At 36.4% G+C, this 22650-nt stretch overlaps 2 protein-coding genes and 1 non-coding gene across 3 annotated transcripts; 1 reads left to right on the plus strand and 2 right to left on the minus strand.

Annotated features, from left to right (window-relative positions):
• Nucleotides 1-2284: 2284 nt before the first annotated feature.
• LOC147504512 (uncharacterized) lies at nucleotides 2285-4234 on the plus strand. Its single transcript, XM_086605250.1, has 4 exons — nucleotides 2285-2362; nucleotides 2524-2593; nucleotides 3613-3777; nucleotides 3867-4234. Exons 1-4 carry the CDS (start codon nucleotides 2285-2287, stop codon nucleotides 4232-4234), a joined length of 681 nt encoding a protein of 226 aa, XP_086461376.1.
• A 14918-nt stretch (nucleotides 4235-19152) lies between these two features.
• On the minus strand, nucleotides 19153-22339 carry LOC147504513 (large ribosomal subunit protein eL15). The gene is made up of 4 exons (XM_086557352.1): nucleotides 22219-22339; nucleotides 21945-22111; nucleotides 19712-19909; nucleotides 19153-19594 (listed from the first exon to the last, which is right to left on the minus strand). The coding sequence occupies exons 1-4, from the start codon at nucleotides 22220-22222 to the stop codon at nucleotides 19349-19351; spliced, it is 615 nt and encodes a 204-aa protein (XP_086413478.1). The 5' UTR covers nucleotides 22223-22339; the 3' UTR covers nucleotides 19153-19348.
• LOC147504514 (small nucleolar RNA snoR86) lies at nucleotides 20732-20863 on the minus strand. The gene has a single exon (XR_015194096.1). It is a non-coding gene; the product is annotated as a small nucleolar RNA snoR86 (small nucleolar RNA).
• Nucleotides 22340-22650: the final 311 nt, after the last annotated feature.

Below are 22650 nucleotides of genomic sequence, written 5' to 3' on the forward strand. Positions count from 1 at the left end.
GAAGTTCTTTGATTAAAGGCCAAGATCCAAGGAGAAAAAGCCCATTTAAAGATTGGTCAAAGCTGAAAAGTCAAAGTCAACGCAGGTAGAAATAGCGCACAAAAGTCAGTAGAACTTCCGGAAGCCGTATCATTAGACTCAGACCTCGGAATTTGGACTACCTTATGTCAAAACGACCGTCTCGGAACGAGATTTTTAATGGTCTAAGCCTTGACCCAATCAGACAAGCAAAAGTTGATGAAAAGGCTGTTGAAGTCAAATCAAGTTGAAAACCCCTTTGTGGACAGAAGAAATTGGGTTTTGGGCTCGATTTTTCGGCTCAAAACATGGCTCCTCAGCCCATGGATGAAAAAGTGGATCTTGTCTCCTCCATTTCAAGACACAAGACTTAGCTCTTAAGCATCTAGTTTTTTTACTTAGCCATTATCCAATAACTTGTTATAGATCTAGTTTTTACTTCATAGAATTAGTTTTCCATTCCAATAGATTAGTTAGAACAAAGAATGAATATTATTTAGAATCAAATTTAGTTTTATAATAAATTATTAGTTTTTCATTTCAATTTAGTTTATTGATTCAATCATTATTTAGTTTTAGTTGTCTTAAATTCATAATTAGGTTGTCTTAATTTGATAATTAGTTAATCATCATCTTAGTTCTAGATTAGGTTTAAATCTTGTTTTAATTCATATAGAATCTTTATTATTATTGTTCAATTAGATTTATGAGTTTAATCATTTATTCAATAATGGGTTGTTCTATGTGTTCTTGTGTTAGAAATGATAGTGTAATGATTCAAGGCTAAAACCTCCATTAGAGAGGTTTAAGGAAGCCTTGATGAAACTTGATTTCGATTAGCGTAAAATAGAATGTAATATTCTATTCCATTCTAGAAAGTAATTAATTCACCATGAGAATTGCTTCACATGCTAGTTGTTAGTTGGTAAAGATTACCAAGAACAATTAGGGATTAGAAAAACCAAATAGTTATGCGAAAGCATTGCAATTCGGATTATGACAATTCTTCGTTAGTAAATTAAGTCGAGTTAAGATAGAATCAAATTCCCCTAATTCTTTATTTAGATTCGAACCTTAGTATTTTAATTGTCATCTTAGTATTTAGAACATTTCGATTACGTCATTTCCATCGTTGTTAGCATAATTATATAATTCATACTCTCATTGACTTTGATAGAACTGATAATCTTAGTTAACGTGAATTCTAAAGAACTAGGAGTGGAACGAACTTTCCACTCCAACTATATTGAACGATAACGAGAGTAGAAAACTTTGATAACATTAAGCGTGAAAATAGTTTTAGTTTTACTTACGTTTGAGCTTCGTTGCTTATTCGTAGTTAAAACTATCTTTTTACATTTTATCACTTTGTTTGGATGGAACTTTCTTGAAAACAAAATACAAAGAGTGTGTCTTGTTAGCTACTACCAAAAATGCAAATGGGGTTATGTCTTTTTAAGTTTGTGACTTTTCACATAGTAGTTCGTAGTAGTTGGTAAAACTGAACAAGTGTGTAAACTAACATAAATTATGAAAATTTACGTTCACATAGTAGTTTAACCTATGCATTTTAATATTTACATAATAGTTTAGCCTATGAAAATTTATTTTTACATATAAGAGTTAAGTTTTAATAATGAGTATGGTACGCAAAACCAATTCAGTAATTGATGTTTATTTGTGTTTTAGGTATTTTTCCAGTAGCTATGGCGGTTGTACTTTCTGAAACTAATGACAATTGGGATTGGTTCTTGGAGCAACTTAGGTTGGTGGTCTGGTCTCCAAAGATCGTAGGCTAACTTTTATATCTGACAGAAACCGTGGTATGCTCGCGGGTGTCTCTCGTGTTTTTCCTGATTCCCATCATGGTTATTGTTTGTGGCACCTTAAAAATAACCTTAATTCAGCTATGCCCAGCAACCATTGCTTTCGCTTGTATACCCTGGATTTCTTTTCAGACCTTGCCTATGCTGGGACGCACCATGAGTTTGAGAAAGTGATGGCTGATTTTCAAGATATTTGCGTCAATCAAGCAAACACATTTTTGTCCACTATAGATTATGAGCATTGGTGTAATGCTTATTTTCATGGAAATAGATATGGCGATATGTGCTCTAATATTGCGAAAAGCTTCAACTCTTGGATCCTGCTGGAACGCCACTTGCCTATCACTGCAATGGTAGACAAGATCCATGGGAAAATTATGAAAATGATGTCTGATTGGCGGTAGTCAGCTAGGAGATGGACTACTATCTTATGTCCGTCTATGGAAACTTTATTGGCTGAGAGGATCGAGGTGGGGAGAAGTTGGGTGGTTCTCAAGTCAAGGGAGGGTATTTTTGAGGTGTGTGCTACTCATACTCACTTGGTTGACTTGAATAGAAGTCATTGCTCTTGTAATTAGTGGAGAATCGAAGGATATTCCCTTGTGTGTGCGCACTGTGCTCCATTTTGGCTGATAGATTGAATGTGTATACCTACTGTGATAACTTATTCTATTCTTAGACATTCCGCGATAGTTATTCAAGAGCTATAATATCTGTGGAGAACAGTAAAATGCCTGCTAAGATACCAAGTGTGCCTGATTTACTACCTCCGGATCTGAAAAAGAAGATGGGGAGACCATACAAGAAATGAAAGCACAACACGGGTGCTACAAGAGGTAGGAAGAAGTACAAGGGCCCTTGCTATGGCCACCGCAACCCAAGAGTGGGCTCCACTCCTACAACATGCTCTGCACCAATTCAATTATTTATTCTTTGATGATTGCTCTTATATAAAAGCAAGATGACAATGAATTTGCATTGTTTGATCTATTCTTTGATGTTGCTCGTATATGAAAAACAAGATGTCGATAAACTTGTTTTTTTTTTTTTTTTTTTCTGATGTTGGATTTTATATGTTACGTTTTTTAGTTGGAGATTTTTAAAACAGCTAGTCAAAAGAGGTTTTATATTACTGTGTAAAGATAGTTTTACATAATAACTTTGGGAATGAAATTAGTCTGACACCTGACAGAATATATGTAAATGTATTTTTACATAGTCATTATATATGTAAATATATATTTACATAGTAACTTGACCTATGCAAACTTAAATTTACATAGTAGCTTTTTTTTTTAAAACTTTATGGATTATTCCCAATTGCAAAACTATGTAAATGTATTTTTACATAGTCAATATATGTAAATCAGTCGCAAGTTAAATTTACACAGCATCAACTAGGAGATGTTTGAACTAGCTTTGCTATCCAATTTAGAGACAGAGGATGGAATAGTATTATGTCAGAAAAGGTTTTATATACTGTGTAAAGATATTTTTACATAGTAATTTTTGGGAATGAAATTAGCGTGACACAGAATATATGTAAATGTATGTTTACATAGTCATTATATATGTAAATCTATATTCACAGAGTAACTTGACCTATGAAAACTTAAATTTACATAGTAACATTTTTAATTTTCTGGATTATTCCCATTGCAAAACTATGTAAATGTATTTTTACATAGTCAATATATGTAAATCAGTCGCTAGTTAAATTTACATAGCATCAACTAGTACATGTTTGTAAGTTTGCCCTGATTGCAAGAATGGATACCAAACATTGACACAATCAGATCGGTAGCCAACACTGATTGGGGTCTTGCAGGAACAGTAAAGATTTCACCTTTGGGTAAAGGGTTCATCATTTTCCGATTCACTAATGAGGAAGATTTCAACAAGATGTATTTTGGTGGTCCTTGGTATGTGCAAGGTCAGCTGGCAAGATTACTAAGTGGACTCCAAATTTTAACATAGAAACTCATAGACAAACAACTGGCTTTGTATGAGTTAAATTTCCAGGTTTACCTTTCGAGTACTGGGAGGTAGATATTCTTATGAGTATGGGAAGAGGGCTTGGAAGTCCAATTCAAGTGGATATGAATTCTCTAGAAAGAACTAATGATTATTATGTGAGTGTGTTGGTAGATATTGATCTATCAAAGCCTCTACCATACCACATATCTGTTGAAGTGCCAGAACTGGGCTTTGAGTTTTGGCAAAAAATTCAGTATGGTATAATTCCAAAATTTTGTAACCAGTGCAACATTGTCAGGCATTTAGTGGCAGAGTGCAGACAAGGTAGTAAGAGTATGGCACAAGACACAGTGACTCAAGAGGATCCAATAGGAACAGTTCAGCGTAATGACAGAGGAACCAATGGTACATGAAACACAAGGGCAAGGTGTTAGACTTTCTAAGAGCCAAAAAAGAAGATTAAAAAGAAGGAATAGAGAAATTGTTTGGAGGCCTATAAATGTTCTACCCACAGCAGAGATGAGATCAGAAATTAGGCAGGAACAGGTACCAGTAAATGAGATACTTGTTTGCGACAACCCAAGGGTAGTTGAGGGAAATCCTAGTGCTAGTGGTGTAGGTGAAGCAGAAGCATATGTGAATATGGATGAACAAGAGAATGGAAATGATGAGGAGAATATGCATGCAATTGTTCCTCATGAGCAGTTACTGTATGAGCCTCTCAACTCTAGAATTGATGAAGAAGGCATTATGAGGTATAATATGGAAACGAGGTTTCATTTATTAACAGATAGAGAAGAAGTAGAATAGAATTCAGTGGATGAATGCTCGGACAAGGAAACTAAATACTTTCATGATCGTATCAAGGAGGTAGAAGCTGATGTGAATGTCCTTAGTACCATAGAACCTGTGAGAACAATAGGAATTATCACAAGATCGGGTAAACAGTGTGGAGAGGGAAGCAATATTTACAACAGCAAACAAAAAGTATCAGCAGCAAAAAGTAAAACCAGCAGCAAGAAGGGGAAGGGCAGACCTAGAGGCTCCAAAACTAAATGACATCGATGAGTACACCCATGTGCTTTTGGAATGTTAGAGGAGCAAATGAGGTAGAAAAAGCAAGAGAAATAAACAAGTTTAGAGTGGAAAAGAAACTTAGTGTTTTTTGTTTACTGGAAACTAAAGTGAGGCTGAATAAGTATGATTTTATTAGAAACATTTGTTGTCCATCTTAGGAGCACATAAATAATTATGGTAAGGATCCTACAGGGCGTATTTGGGTTTGTTGGGATTCATATAAGATTGACATCAGCAAGATACAAGAAACTGACCAGTTTATTCATTGCAAAGTTAGGTTCAAGCCTACTAATGAAGAGTTCCTCTTAACATTGGTATATGCTAGAAATGTGAAGTCTCTCAGATTAAAGCTTTGGCAAGACCTTGTGACTATTCATAATTCTGTTAACATACCTTGGTGTGTAGTAGGGGATTTTAATAACATAACAAAAGCTATTGAGAGAGTGGGTGGAAGGCCTATGCATCCCAGTGAAGCAGAGGAATTTGTGGATTGCCTGCAAAAATCAGGATTATCATATCTGAGCTATAATGGATTCTTTCACACATGGAACAATAAAGTGAAAGGGAAAGGCAGAATCATGCCCAAGATCGACAGATGCTTAGTTAATAGTCAGTGGAATGATAATTTCTCGAATTCTAATGTTGAATTTTTACCTCAAGGAGTATCCGATCATTCACCAATTTTATTCCTCTGGAATGATTTCAGTAGCAAGGCAACACCTTTTCGATTTAAGAATTAATGGGTAGAATAAGAGGAGTTCCAAAATATTTTGCATGATGTTTGGAAGGTTGAGATCCTCTCTAACCCTATGTATGTGCTGATGCAAAAACTGAAAATGCGCAAGGAGAGAGTTAAGCCATGGGCACGTAGTAAATTCTCAGATATTCATGGAAGGGTAACACAAGCAAGAGAAAGTTTGTATGACATCCAGAAGTGATAAGCGCATAAATATTACATTATTCACGCTCAATTTTATATTAGTTAGTTCGTTTAATTTATTCGTTTGATCTAGTTAGTGTATTTTTGGTGGTTTTACAGGAATTGGACTTAACATGATTAAAAGTGTGGAAACTGTCGAGATTCGGGATGTCAGTGGCATGAGTTCCCCTAGTCTGGTTGGGCCTGGTTAAAGCATGTGAGTAAAGACAAGAGGAAATAAAAGGAAATGGAATTTGGGCCTAAAGTTTAGTCTAGGTCCAATAGCCTAAGACTGGACCATGTGTGCCAAGCCAATTCTTAGCAACTAAAGAGACCAGCCCATAACCAAATAACAAAGCCCATATACTCAAAAGCCCATACCCACTAACTAAGAGTCACACCATTTCTTGTCTAGCCGAGAAGCACTGTAGGAACCCATCTTTCCTTCTCCATCGCGAACAGACTTCAAAATCCCGCAAACCCCGCCGATTTTATCCGGACAAAAAGAGAACCTTTCCAAAGACAAAAAGAAGCTGCCGATCCCATACCAAAAAGGGAAGAGTTTCCTTTTTAGGAGGACGCTCGCGAATAAGGGCAGAAAAACAGCAGTGAAAGAGGGGGAGCGTGAACGCAAGCGACAGCAGTGAAAGGGGGTCGTTCTTGGCTGGGGAATAAACGCAGAACACAGCAGTGAAGGAAGGCGGGTCGTTGGTTCTGGAACGCAGGACAGCAGTGAAAGAGGGCGTCTCTTGGCTGAAAGTGGAGTGCGTCTCTTGGCTGAAAGTGGAGGGCGTCTCTTTGCTGGAAAAAACGCAGAACACAGCAGTGAAGAGAGGCTCTTGGCTGGTGCTGGAACGCAACTGTTGACGCAGAGGAAGTGGAAGAGAAGGGAAACCTTTACGGCAGGATTTCGGTTTTGTTTTATGGGTTCTTTTACTTTTACTTTCACTGTTATATATATCATGTGTAACTAAGTTTCAAACTAGGACATCGAAGTCCGAATAGGTTGTTTGTGTTTTGGGATTGGGTATCCGATTTTCAAGTATGCTTTATTTTTATATAAATTCTTCAATCGCTCATGATTAATTAACAAAAGGTTTAGTCTTTCATATGGTATGTGATGCATGCGATATTGTTTGGTCACTTTGTTATTAGTTAAACACGCTTTTACCGTTTAAGTCCAGTTGTGTACTATTCGTCTTTGTAAGAAGATCGAATATTTATATGACCGACCTTAGTGTTGAACCGTTAGAAGATAATGATCGATTAAGAGTTACCACGCTCACATCATCGAGACGGCAGTCAATACTCATTGCCAACGCCCAGATTAAAAAGCTGAAATAGAGAATCCAATCATACAAATACAAATAACGGTTTTAAGACGCGAGTCATAGTCCTAGTATTCCCTCCACATAACGAAAACCCAATTATTTAGTTTAGTTTCGTTTTTAGACCGTAGTTAAGTAAAATAGTTTTAGCAAGAATCAATTCAAATCAACAAATATTGTTCAATTAGGATAAGTAATATTTTAGTATTCAATTGTCTCTAAACAAAGAATCCCTCGTGGGATCGACCTGGTTCTTGCGCACCTATTACGATAGACCTCGTGCGCTTGCGAGTATTAGTATAAATAAAATAGGATTTAATTAGCCTGTTTATTTAGGCCGGTTAATTTCCTATCAAGAAGCAAATCCAAAATGCTCCGATGGATCCATATCTGGGACAGAAAGAGAAAGAGGCTTTGCAGAGGTACAATGAACTAGCAAGAATTGTGTTTCTAAGATCAAGGGTAAACAAGATAGCGATTGGATGCTTGAAGCTGATAAGTGTACTACCTTTTTCTTCAAATCTCTGGAAGAAAAGAAAGCAAGAAAAGGTATCTGGGCGCTGAAGGATTCACAAGGTGAAACTTTCACTGGCCAGGCTAAAGTTATCAAGTCTATCTTGGATTATTACACTGATTTGCTTGGAGCAGATGCGGGAGAGATATATGAAGAGGAGTTCTTTAATAAATTGCAGGTCAGAGACACAATATCTGATCAGATGAAACTTAGTCTTGATACAGAGGTCAAAGTAGAGGAAATCAGGCCTATACCACTGTGTAACACTACATACAAATGCCTTTCTAAAATCATTTCAAATAGGCTAAAGCTTGTTATCAATGACCTAGTGTAGACTAATCAATCTGTTTTCATCCCTGGCAGATCAATCCAAGATAACATTCTCCTATCACATGAGCTACTCAGAGCTTATGAAAGGAAGAATGGTACTCGGAGATATACCATCAAGGTGGACATCAGGAAGGCATATGATATGGTCAGTTGGGAGGCTATCAAATCCATGTTGAAGATTTTCAGATTCCCGCCTAACATATGCAAATGGATTGAAATGTATAACTCAACTCCTTCCTACTCTGTATTGATAAATGGCTCACCTGAAAGATTTTTTTTCTGGAGGAAAAAGAGTTCGTCAAGGAGATCCTTTATCTCCATATATCTTTCTGCTTGTCATGGAGATTCTCAGTTGTATTCTCAAGCAAAAGATTGATGATAAATCCATTCAATATCATTCAAAATGCAAGCAGGTGAAATTGTCCCATTTGGCATTTGCAGATGACATTCTCATGTTCTGTAAAGGGGAGTCTTCCTCTGTCCAAGCAATCAAGGAATCTCTTGACATGTTTGGAAAAGCTACAGGCTTACAGATCAACAAGTACAAGACAACTCTCTTAGCTGGAGGTCTAAATGAGCAAGACTCTATATCCTTGGCCTCTATACTGGGGGTGGAGTTGGTTAAACCACCAGTGAGATATCTTGGTTTACCACTCATCTCGGCTTGGTTAGGCATAAGGGAATGTCAGTCCTTGTGGAGAAGGTAACAAGCAAGATTACAAACTGGAAATCGAGACTGCTTTCCCATTCAGGAAGAGTATAACTAATCTAATCAATGTTGTTATCTTTTCATACCTTTTGGGCTAGAACCTTCATTTTACCCAAGACGGTACTGGAGCAAGTTGAAAGGATCTGTGCCAAGTTCTTATGGTCTAGAAGCTCTAACCAGAAAGGCTACCACCAAGCATGTTGGAGAATGGTTTGTTAGCCAAAAGAAGAAGGTGGGTTATGATTTATGAACTTGCATAGATGGAATATTGGTGCATATTGTGGTTTGATCTTTATATTGGTGACAAAAGAGGATACAATATGGGTTGATTGGACGTGGAAGCAACACATCAAGTCAAGTCACTTTTGGACTATGAAGGTGCCACAAGATTGCTCGTGGACATGGTGTAGTATTCTGAAGACAAGAGCAGTGGCCAAAAAATTCATAAAATACACCATTGCAAATGGGAATGACATCTTATTGTGGCATGATATATGGTGTGATCGATCACCATTAATAGAAGATGAAGAAGCTAAAGCAGAGTGGAATTTCCCTGGTGATACAAAATTGAGTGCAATCATTGAAAATGGGAGGTGGAATGGAGAAGTTAATGGTTTACAGTCATTGTCGCTGAAAGAAACTATTAGGAAAGTAGAGATTAATCAACATCTGCCAGCTGATAAGATTGTATGGACTCCACATCAGAGTGGACTTTTTACATCTCACAATGCCTATGATGCTCTAACTCAGAGGAGAGAAACGAAAGGATGGCATAAACTAGTGTGGGGAAGATGGGTACTGCCAAGACACTCATTTACTACCTGGCAACTGTTCTCAAACAGCATTCCTACTCAAGACAGGTTGGTACAAAGAAAAATCATTTCCTCTTAAGCTTGATACCTTTGTAGTAATAGTAGAGAGTTCTCTGAGCATAGTATATGGAAGGAAAGAAACTCCCGCAGATTCAAGCAAAGTTTTAAATCAGCTCGGACGATATCTGAAAAACTGGTAAGTGAGTTAAGAAATTACCTGCAAGTTCTGAAACCGGAAATTAAAGAGTCCATCACTGCTAGGAATTTGTTCCATCGATTGAATATAGATATTCAACTGAAGTCTCTGAGATATACGTGTAGGAACCGTTATTTCAGAATGAATATTTTTACAAACCGTGAAAACCACGCGCATCAGAATTAATGGTTCTCACGATTTTGGACTGGAAAACATACCTGTAAATCCGGTTGAGATAACTATAAGAATCCAATAGCTATGAAATCCGAAATCAACCTCTTGATCTTCTGTTGTATTCCTTTCAATAGATTGGACGTTGTGTGGGCAACGATCTACCAACCCCTTTCTTTCTCACAAAGCTAGAACCAATTTAGATCTATCTTTTCTTGCCTCTATTTTCAATCTGAATGAATAGTGAATTTCAGCCAAGAAGAAAGGTTTCTATTTATAGGCTACAATAGGGACCATGAGAAGAAATTAAGGTTGGGCCTCCTAACGGGCTTGGGCTTCCCATGTTCGCCCAGAACACACGGCCCAAGTCCATCAACAAATGACTTATTCCACTAAAGGCCATTGTTGCACTACCGCCCTAATCCCAAATTACGTGTCAACGTTTATGGGCTCCATATTATATGCTCGTTATTCTCCCCGTGTTTAAGATATCGAATGTCCATTGATTAAGTCAAGTTACTGACAACTACATTAATGAACTTCTTATGTCCTTGAGTAGTACCGCTCAACCTTATTGTCATGTCGGATCAAATCCACCTGCAGGGTTTACATGACAATCCTTATGAGCTCCTCAAGGGGACATCATCAGCCCGACTTCTTGCGGGACACAGATTCCTTCTATAATCAACAGCACACCTTACATACAATGTCATTACCCAATCCATCGAGTTTGTTGAGTCACAAATGAATCTCACTCATTGATGATTTAAAGCAATGTACAATGCACGTAAGTGCCCGTTATTATATCCAAAATAAGAGGACAAGCATCCATAATAACAGAGGCGTTTGTTCTCTTATATAGTCAGTATAAAGAGAAACAACCTCACTTGGTCCTGTTCAATACACACAAAGTGTACTAGTGTAATCCCATAGTCAAGATAGACTAATACCAGATTATAATACAACCGTACAAATGGTTTGTCAAAATTCATCTAGGTTGTGAACGATTACTTATACTTTATAAGGTACTGATGATATGATCTTCTGTGTGTTCACACCATATCATCTACAACATAAAGTATTAGACACATGCATATAACTAATAACATATATAATGTGCATAACATTTGCCCATATGATTCTCATTCAAAATATAAAGAATTAGAGTTATTACAAAAGTAATGCTTTTAGTATATAACCCTATCAATACAGACTGTTTCTTTGTGTGCTCTTATTCGAGGGAGATTATTACCAGAGTCAAGCAACTGCTGGGCATAGTTACGGATAATAGAATAGCAAACAGAGAATGGTTTTCGATCCAAAGACTCTCCAAGAATGAGGAGGTGGGGGAAATCTACAAAGTCTTCTTTTGTGCAGCTGTGGATAGTATATGGAAGGAAAGAAACTCTCGCAGATTCAAGCAAAGTTTTAAATCAGCTTGGACGATATCTGAAAAATTGGTAAGTGAGTTAAGAAATTACCTGCAAATTCTGAAATCGAAAATTAAAGAGTCCATCACTGCCAGGAATTTGTTCCATCGGTTGAATATAGATATTCAACTGAAGTATCCAAGATATACAGACTATTTCTAGACTCCTCCACTTGGAAATTGTGTGAAGGCAAATGTTGACAGTGTGTTGAGTATCAATGGGACAGGGCATGGTGGTCTGATAAGGAATCAAGATGGCAGTGTTCTAGCTTGTTTTAGTGGAAGCGGAGGAATGCACTCAGTGCTCTTTCAAGAATTAAAAGCCATTGATGTATGTCTACAGAGATGCCTATCAGAGGGATATAAGGAAGTAGAGGTGGAAACTGATTCTTTGAGGGCAGTGAAGGCTATCAATAAGCTGGAGAAGCCACCTTGGTACTGTTGGGATATTCTGGAAGCCATTGAAAAGAAAAAGGAAAAGTTTCTCTTTGTTTCTTTCTCCCATGTGTATAGAGAAGTAAACAGAGCGGCATATTACCTAGCATCTCTAAGTCAGGGTAGTTGTAATCTTTCATTTCAATTTGTCCCTCCACTAGATCATGTATTGCAGAGTATTGTAAATGATGATGCGAGTGGACAAAGGTATGTAAGAAAAGGCTAAATTAGTACAGGTGGAGGTCTGCCTAACCTCAACTTAATTTCTAAAAAAAGAAAAAACTAGTAGATGTTTTAGCTAGCTTTGCTATCCAATTTAGGCATAGAGGATGAAATGGTGATAATGTATTTGGAGATTATGTGTTTATGACAACAATAAATAGCTTCTTAATAACTACCATAATGAAGTATGTTATTAGTACAAAGAGTGATTTTCAAGTAGCCTTGGATTAAAAAATATAGATAGTATAATTATATTGGTGCTTAACCTACCAGAGAAAGTGACTCTATACACATAATATTTTCAGAAAAACTATAAACATTTCATCTATCATAATAAAATATTTTGGCAGAGTAACCAGACAAAAAAGTATAATCCAACAAAGATTGAATATGTAGAACCTGAATGCTAAACAACTCCAACACATTAACAGTAATAGTACATCATAATCGAACACTCCCGAGTTAGAATGGTTCCAATGTTTTACCACAAATAAACACAACATAATCAGCTATAAATACAGAAAATAGCTATTCATATCTTGCATTCTTTTTACTTTTGGACCCCATTTTTCTTGTTGGCTTGATACAATCTCATATATATGTCGTCATCCCTCAATTGTCTCGCATCTTCTACCGTTATATCTTGCATAGTTTTTCCACATATTATAGCATTCACGAACATAATGACGAAGAATCCACAATCTGAACTAAAAATGCCAAAAAAGAAGTTTCAGATATAAGAGATAAAAGATAAAAGTTATCACTGATGAAGAAGTTCAATATCATGTGGTTCAAGTGTTCCCCCTGTATTTTCAAATGCATTTAGATGTCCATCCATGCAATTGTACTGCAACATACACGATTAAAAACATTAGTGCAACTACATAGACGATAAGAAAAACTTACATATAATTCGGAAAAGTAAATTTTACTTTTGGTTTGCTTTTTTGAAGAAGTTTTCCACCAACGACATCTTCTCTTTATCAAGTAGACTCCACAACTTGTTTGAATCTGGTTTTGACATAGGTTTTCCCGCGCGTGGTAGTGGAGTCTCAAAATCATCTGCATCAATCACCGATTCAGTAACTGTAGTCTTCCTCCCTTGTTTCTTAATATCTCCGAACTCATATATCGTTGATGTTTTCTTCATCCTCTCTCTTTCCTTAACTTTCTTAAACATCGAGTTAGGTTCTCCCTCACCTTTTTCCTCCTCCTCTTCATCTGATTTTGTCTCTCCACTTCCTTCTCTTCATCTAATTTTGTCTCTTCGATTTCCTCCTTTCCATCCAGCTTGTTCTCTTCCTCTCCATCTACATCTCCTTTCTCCCCCTCTTCACCTGTCTCTCCTTTCTCCTCCTCTCCAACGATTTGACTATCTTTTCTCCTCCTCCTCTCCATCTGACTCTTCCTCTTCATATGCCTCTATTTTATCCTTCTCTTCGCTAGCCTCTCATTTCTCCTCCTCCTTATGTACATTTCCTTTCTCCTCCTCTTCACCTGTCTCTCCTTTCTCATCCACTTCATCTAACTCAGACTCTTCCTCTTCATTTGCCTCACCTTTCTCATCCACTTCACCTATCTCTCCTTCCACCTCCTCCTCATCTGTCTCTCCACTCTCTTTCTCTTCATCTGACTCGGAATCTCACTTTCCTCCTCTCTGTCCAACTTTGCTTGTTCTTTGTTTCCTGCCTCACCTATGTTCTTTTCCACAACCAAATCATTCTCGTCATCAAAAGGTACAAACTTCTCGATCTTTAGAATTTTTTTCAAGTGAGTGTTTTCAGCCTTTAACTGATCATTCTCTTTTTTCAAGTCTTCATTCTCTTTTCTCAAGCAATCCAGTTCACTTAGATTAGAAACATGACTTATTAATCTTGTTTCTTCCTCTCTCAGTTTCAAATTTATCATCACGTTCCCTGTTTCAACATTTTCCAGCTCAAAATCCTTAGTCATCTTCTCATTCAGTTTTTCCGTAGACCACCTTGCTATTCTTGGGAAGGAGTGCGCATTTATAGGCTCACATATAGCAACATGCTCACATAGAAAATACTACACATCACATGAAAATTTAAGATTGCAGAGTAAAATTTAAGATTGCAAAATAAAACTACAATGAAAATCTAAGATTGCATAGTAAAACTGCAATAAAAATCTAAAATTGCAGAGTAAAACTACTATGACATAAAATTTAGGATTGTAGAGTAAAATTTAAGATTGTAGAGTAAAACTACTATGAAAATCTAAGATTGCAAAGTAAAACCACTATGACAATTTAAGATTGCAGAGTAAAACTACTATGAAAATCTAAGATTCCAGAGTAAAACTGCTATGGATCAAATAATCATTAATAATCGGGATGGCCAATCATTTATACAGAAAGTGAAATAACTTACCAAGAGCTGAATAACACATCCTAATATAGTGAATGGAGATTTACTATCCCATTTATGAACCTTGGTCATCACCTCTTTGGGGTTAGATGTGGCCCATGCAACACTCCACATAGCATCAAAAAACAGACTCCACATGTGTTGGAAATGACCATTCAATTCCACTTGCTACGCTACTGACAAACATGGTCATAACCATGTAAAATGACTATTTGTTTAGCAACGTCTTCAACAGATTCATTATCTTTTTTGTTGACAATTTTTTTCAATGTAGCTAATACAACCACTGTTGTTATTTTGGCTCCCTTTTTCCAATATCTTTGCATAAACGGTGAAGCTTTAATAGCATTCTGCCTAAGTGTTCTTGATGTAGGAACCGTTATGGTTGCATCGAATGATTACAAACCGCGAAAACCCATGCGCAGCGGAATAAGGGGTGTCCATGGTTTTGGTTAGAAATCATACCTTTGATCAGCTGTGATATCTCTGATAATCCAAGCTCTACGAATCGGCAACCTCTTGATCTTCTGTTGTATTCCTATCTTAGAATGGACGTTGTGTGGGCAACGATCTACCAGCCCCTTCTTTCTCTCTTGACCTCTCTCACTCACAAGATTATAACCGAATTTGGAACTTGTCTTTCTTGAGAAAATACTTAGTTTCTCTTAGCGTAAAACGGCCAAGAAAGAGGGGTTTCTTTTTATAGGCTACAACAGGGACCATGAGGAGAAATTAGGGTTGGGCCTCCTGATGGGCTTGGGCTTCCCATATTCGCCCAGAGCACACGGCCCAAGTTCGTCAACAAATGGCTTATTCCACTAAAGGTCATTATTGCACTACCGCCATAATCCCAAATTACGTATATTACGTTTATGGGCTCCATATTATATGCTTGTTGATCTCCCCGTGTTAAGATATTGAATGCCCGTTGATTAAGTCAAGTTACTAACAACTACATCAATTAACTTCTTATGTCCTTGAGTAGTACCACTCAACCTTATTGTCATGTCGGAATAAATCTACCTGTAGGGTTTACATGACAATTCTTATGAGTTCCTCAAGGGGACACCATCAACCCGACTTCCTGTAGGTCACGGATTCCTTCTATAATCAACAGCACACCTTACATACAATGTCATTACCCAATCCATCGAGTTTGTTGATTCACAAATGAATCTCACTCATTGATGATTCAAAGCAATGTACAATGTACGTAAGTGCCCGTTGTTATATCCGGATTAAGAGGACAAACATCCATAATAACAGAGGTGTTTGTTCTCTTATATAGTCAGTATAAAGATAAATAACCTCACTTGGTCCTGTTCAATACACACAAAGTGTACTAGTGTAATCTTGTAGTCAAGATAGACTAATACCAGATTATACTACAACCGTACTAATGCGTTTGTCCAAATCCATCTAGGTTGTGAACGTTTACTTATACTCTATAAGGTACTGATGATATAATCTTCTGTGTGTCACCACACACTATATTATCTACAACATAAAGTATTAGATGCATGCATATAACTAATAATATATATAATATGCATAACATTTGCCCATATAATTCTCATTCAAAATATAAAGAATTAGAGTTAATACAAAAGTAATGTTTTTAATATATAACCCTTTCACTTGACTGGAATGTCACTATCTTTCCCTGCACTGGAACGCCAAAAGTAACAGTTACATCTTCTGGAGTCAGCTCCACCCACTTATTTTTTAATTTGAATTTTCGCCTTTTCTTCAAGTAGGCCTATAAGACTTTGATTATGCAGTGGTTGTGCTTCTCTAACATTGTCTTCGTGATTGTACCATTATGAAACACCATAAAAAACTTTCCAAATGGTGTTTCTTTTAGCTTCGCAATATGGTCATCTCTAAGAGTTTCCTTAAAATCTTGCACAATACCCAGCAGAGCTACTGTGGAATATCTAAATGTCTTGTACAATTTCTTCTTGTAATTACATTCTGTTATAATGAGAGAAAACGAATTAATAACAAGTATCATCTATGCAAATTTAAAAATGCATAAATGTATTACTACGCAAATTTAAGAATGTAGAGTAAAAATACTATGAAACGTTAAGATTGCAAAGTAAAAGTATTATGAAATTTTAATAATACAGAGTAAATTTTAAGAATGCAGAGTAAAAGTACTATGAAAATTTAAGACTTATTAAATAAAAAGAAAGTGAAAAGCAACTTTGAAATTCAATTTTTATTTTTCCAATATACTTACGTAGAGACCATTAATGAGAACCTCTATTACCATTCAAATGAATGCATAAAACTCTAACAGCAGACATTTTTGAATTGACTACTACGAAAATATAAGAATGCATAGAAACAAATTATTACAAGATTTGTGACTTTCATCAACTTTGCCTCACTACCAACCTTCTTTTTCTTTCTTTCTTTCTTTCTTTGTTAGAATTTGAACATTGCTTCCTTTTTCTACTACTTTTAGTTTGTTTCTCTCCTTCGACCATTTATCAACTTCATTTTTTTTTTGGGTTTTGTTAATTTTGAGTTTTAGATCTAAAAATATAGGTTGAAATGGTTGTTTATGGTGTCGGGATAATGGTTGTTTTTTGTTGTTTAAAAAGTAAAGAGAAAGAGAGTAAAGAGAGACGAGGGTTTATGGTGTGGGGATAATTTTTCAAATGTGAAAAGGAGGAAAGAGAGGCGAGGGTTGTTTATGGTGGTATCAGGATAGTTTGTTGGGGGTATTTTTGTCAGTTTAATTTGTTTTAGAAAAGAGGGGTGTTTTGTTAGTTTGGTGCATACGGAGAGGTTTTATGTACCAGTTTTTTGACGAGGGAGATTAAACGCAAAATCTGCTTATTTTTTTTTCATCTCCTCTCTAGTGTCCCGTTTTGAAATCGGTATTACTACACTGACATAGAAAAATGACACAGTCAAGACACAGTGACATGGCATGTTGCAACATCAATGTTGCAATGGTGAAAATAAAAACCAAAAATCTCTTTTCTCTCACTCAAAACACTTATTCTCTACCCATTATTAATTTTCCATTCTCATATTTTCGTCATAGCAAACTTCAATTCCATTGATTTTTTATGATGCAATATTGATGTTGCAGTGATTTTCATGATGCAACATTGATGTTGAAGTGATATTTCTTGGTGCAACATTGATATTGCAGTGGTTTTCATGGTAAAACATTGACGTTGCCGTGATATTTATTGGTGTAACATTGATGTTGCAGTGGTATTTCTCAGTACAATGTCGTGATATCTATTGGTGTAACATTAATGTTGCAGTGGTATTTCTCAGTACAACATTAATGTTGTTGTGGTGGTTTTTCATAGTATAACATTGATGTTACAGTGCCCTGTCACTGTGTCGGTCAACTATGTCAAATTTTCTGTATCAGTGTAGAATTATTGTTTTTCCTTAAGCGGGTCCTTAAACCCTAAAACATTAACAACTCGTCTCATGGTAACACGTCAGTGTGTTGGTTAACTATGTCAAATTTTCTGTGTCAGTGTAGAATTATGAACCCTAAAACATTAACAACTCGTCTCATGGTAACTTGTAATTTGTAAATCTTCAAAACTAACCATATTTCCTCATTTTTTTGTGGGGGTGGTCAGCTTACAATTAGTGGCTATGGAGGGGAACGAGAAGAAAATCTCTTCCGATCCATCTCAATTAAGTACATGCAACTTAAAGTTATATGTTGTCACAAAATGATAGACGAAGTTCACATTTATTTTTTGTAGAATTAGCGCAAATTGGTCATCTCAAGTAAGAACCATTGGCGTTGAGTGGATTCTCTCAAACCCCACTCATCTTTCCTCAGACCAACGAATGGTTCAAATTAAAATTAGGTATTTGTTATTGACAGACTCCATATTGTGTTTGGCAGACCATAACAAAAACAATTATTACAAGTATGCCATTGGTCTCAAAAAGTTCAAAAAAAAAAACAAATATTACAAGTGCGTCATTGGTCCCAAAAAGTTGAATTCGAAAACCCCAAGCTTAAAATACCCGGCTAGGTCGTTCATTGTACAAACCTAACGATATTACCACATCGTTTGGACTAAGTCCCCAACGATGTGGTCACACCGTTTGGACTAAATCTCAAACGGTGTGGCCACATCACCGTTTGGGACTTAGTCTAAACGGTGTGACCACACCGGTCAAGAGGCCCAAGCGAATTTTATATTTTTCAAAGTTGAATCCCAAAACTTGCACACCGTTTGGACTAAGTCTCCAACGATATGGCAACACCGTTTAGACTAAGTCCCCAACGATATGGCCACACCGTTTGAGATTTGAATTTTGAGAAAATATAAAATTATATTTTTTGGCCTAGGTCGTTTGGAACTTAATCCAAACGATGTGGCCATATCATTGGATTTGTACAATGAACGACCTAGCCGGATCGTTTAAGCTTGGGGTTTTCGAATTCAACTTTTTAGGACCAATAGCACATGTAATATTTGTTTTTTTTTTTTTAGACTTTTTAAGACCAATGACACACTTGTAATAATTGTTTGTGTTCAGTTTACAGTTCTTATTTACATCCCTACATTTGGCTATTGAGGATTCACGTCTTTACAGGGAAACCAAGTTATAATATTGATCAAGGGAAAGTCCATAGAAAGTGTATTCCACCTGTCAGATCACTGACCAGATAATAAACAAGGCTTTGGAAGCCTAGTAAGATTGTATACGTCTGGCTAACAGATAGGTTCGTGTCAATCCAACATCAAACTCTGCTGGATAATACAGACAAAAGAAGCATAATGCAAACACCAATATTAAAGTAAAAAACATTGATTAGGTCTAGATAAATGAAAATTATCGACCACTGTCTAGTCAGAATAGTAAGCTTCCAACAAAAACACATTTAAATTCAATAGAAGTCTTGTATCCTAATAAATGGTTTTCGGCTGAGCCCTACATCTCAAAATCCTAGACAAGAAAGCAAAACCATACCAAACAATAAGACTGGAATTAACGATAACGGCGTAGAGAAAGGGTGTTGTTCCTCTTCCAGGTTGCCCTTCGCGAGGGTCTCGCCTTAGTGTGCAAGTGACCCCTTCCACGGAGACCCCTATATTTCTTTCCAGCTGAGGTAAGCCCACGAAGTTCTCTGTGCTTGTGCACAGGGTTACAGATCCAGTTGATCCTCGGGTCATTGCGAACAGCATTATGGGCAGCATCAACAAGAATAACCTCAAAATACTTGTAAGTGGAGTCCTGCATGAAAGAAAATCGTCTTAAAAGATGGAATTTGTATGAAATACAGGAGAAAAATGGAACATGTTTTTTTTTTTTTAGTGTGCAGGATAGATACAGAAAGAGTACACAACAAACCTCATTGATCCAGTAGGAATTAAGAACCTTCAGACCACCCAATTTACGTCCGGCACGTTCCTCTGCAACAGATCTTTTGTTCCTTTGGAACTTCAGTTGTGTAATACCCTGGTTCTTGGGTTTCCCATAGACAATACCCTTGGGAACAGGCCTCTTACGCCCTCCTCTTCTAACACGAACCCGGTAAACTATGTACCCCTGTAAGACATCAAGCAAAGTAAAAACTTGGAAACTGCCCAAAAACAGAAGCAAATACACACCTCAAAAAAAATAGGTAGGGGAAGGGGGGGGGGCTAATATTTTCTAGATGCCATCATGTATTGTACTTAAAACTCCAAATTTACACACTGAACCTTACAGAATAACAAACAACTAAAAGAGCAATTAATTAGCTTGACGGCATCCAAACTTCTCAAAAGAAGTAAACATGACATGGCCATCATACAGTAAGAACAGATTGGGGGAAGGGCTAATATTTTCTAGATTCCATCACGTATTGTACTTAAAACTCCAAATTTACACACTGAACCTGAGAATGACAAACACAACCAAAAGAGCAATTAATTAGCTTGACTCCACCCAAACTTCTCAAAAGAAGTAAACATGAAATGGCCGTCATACAGTAAGAACTGATACATTGGGAAGATTACAACAAACCTCACAAAAAACATATTGAAATTTGAAAATACAAGCATTTGAATAAAAAACAATTCTATGAAAACAAAGGGGATCACGTCTTCATCAACGTGTGCAAGCACCTCTTGAGGGTATGACGGATGGACCAAGGGGATGCTTATTCAAATTCACAACTAGCTCCTTCCTCTGTAAAAATTACTGGGATCTTTTGGCTGATTAGGAACTAATTAATATTGTTTGTTTAATTTGCAAACCATTTTCGAGTTATATGATATGTTATATGACTAAAGTGATCAGATCCAATACTCTGCTCTTTTAGTACATGATCATATAAATTATAAGTACAATTTTTGAACGGCTATTTAGAAATTAAAAATTGGGGAAAATGTTGCGACTTGTTCGAGGCTTATTCAAAACTATACGAATTTGAGAGGCACGGAGAACCACTTTGGGTTTGTTATTGCCAACCTTCAATGCAAATTACGCTATATGATTTATCATCAAACGCCTTTGCTCTGCAAATTGGCTTACAACTTTTTCAAAACTCTTCGAAACATTATCTTTAGTTCTTTACAATAGAAACAAATAACAATCAAAATCATGAAAACTGAATTAAGATCTAAAGCTACAATTAAATAAATATAAGGAACAAAGACAGGAAAACAGTTGAAAATACCATAATAATTTTATGAACCAAGGTCCTAGGAGCTAATAGTACCAAATATAAAATTATATACAAAGAACATGCAAGGGAAACAGTTAATTGTATTATACAAAGATCATATGAAAGCAACATATACAATAACAACAAGGAAGTCTTTAAGCTTGAGGGGGCTATGTGCTTACTGCAATTGCATGTTGCCAGTTAGAGGAACACGTGATTAAGAACTTAGAGAGTATACTGAAACCAAACAAATACGTAACCTGAAATGTTTTTATCACAATTTAACCGAAAATTTCCTAGTAATCAATGACCAGAAAATTATATTTATCAGACTAACTAATTACTTGAGTTGAGTATTAAAAAAACACCAGCACAAGGCTCCAGTATAATACTTTTTTTCTTGATCAACAAAATAATAGAATATATTATATTAGCAATAATTGTTATGCAATGTGGAAGACTCACACTACAAGTCATACAAACAACTATACATACGCTAAGCCTTTACAGCATCCCACCTACATATAAGATCTGCTAAGCCTTTACAGCTCCAGTTTAATACTGTTGAAGCAAACTTATTACAAAATTTCAAAGTTAACATTAATATGTATTAATTGTGTCCATTTTAGAACATCCTACCATATAACTGCACAGGCCATTGGGTAATACACATGCAGATATACTGCAACTCATTACTCTCCATAGTATAAAAACAAATATCAACTAAATCAAATCATAGAATAACAGATAAATAGAGTGTTTATTCATGAAAGAAAGTAGCAGGAAACTAACATGACAAAGACGCCAGAAGTTACTTTTATTAAATAAGTTTAAACATAAATTTCTAATAGACAAAAGGCCTGCCATAAGTTTAACCATATATTTGACAAAAAATGATACGAATAAATCTCTATACAAAGATTCATTGTATACCTGCTTGGCTTTGTAACCCAAACGACGAGCCTTATCAGGACGAGTAGGTCGAGTGACACGAACAATAGAAGGAAGCTGACGATACTCCCAACACCTAACCCTCTGCAAGAACCTCATCACATCGCTCTGCTTCTTGCGCCATAGCTCAGAAACGTACTTGTAAGCACCTGAAATGCAAAATCATTAAAACCCCGAATTAGTTAATTGGCAGATCTATGTTTAAAGAGAAGAAAGAAATGGAAAAACAAAAAGATTGAGAAAGATTAGTAGTTACCCATGGTTCAGAGCTGTCTCTCTGTTTCAGTCTCTGCCTACTAGGGTTTTATGGCTTGGCCGTAAACACAACTGAGATAAAAAAACATTTTAGGGTTTGTTTATGAGTTTCTTTAAGGATGGGTATTGGGCCATTTTGATCCAAAGCCCAACATAGACTAACCAACCAGCCCAGCTTCTGCAAGGGCATCACCAGTGGTCCTGGATACGGGTCGTTTTCTTCAAGTTTAACGGACCTAAAAACAACGAGCTTCCAGCGCAGCCCCAAAATGGGCCTCCATATTTGTCACCCTTGATAATTGTCATCATTCTTACAGAGGTTTTAAAGGACCTGAAGCCCAAACCTTTAATAGAAAAGGTGCACATGACTTACTTAAGTCGGCACGTGACTTCATTTATATTTTTTCTTGTCTAATTTCACGTGTTATAAAGG

This window comes from Coptis chinensis, chromosome 4, assembly GCF_015680905.1.
Source record: "Coptis chinensis isolate HL-2020 chromosome 4, ASM1568090v1, whole genome shotgun sequence".
Lineage (NCBI taxonomy): Eukaryota > Viridiplantae > Streptophyta > Magnoliopsida > Ranunculales > Ranunculaceae > Coptis > Coptis chinensis.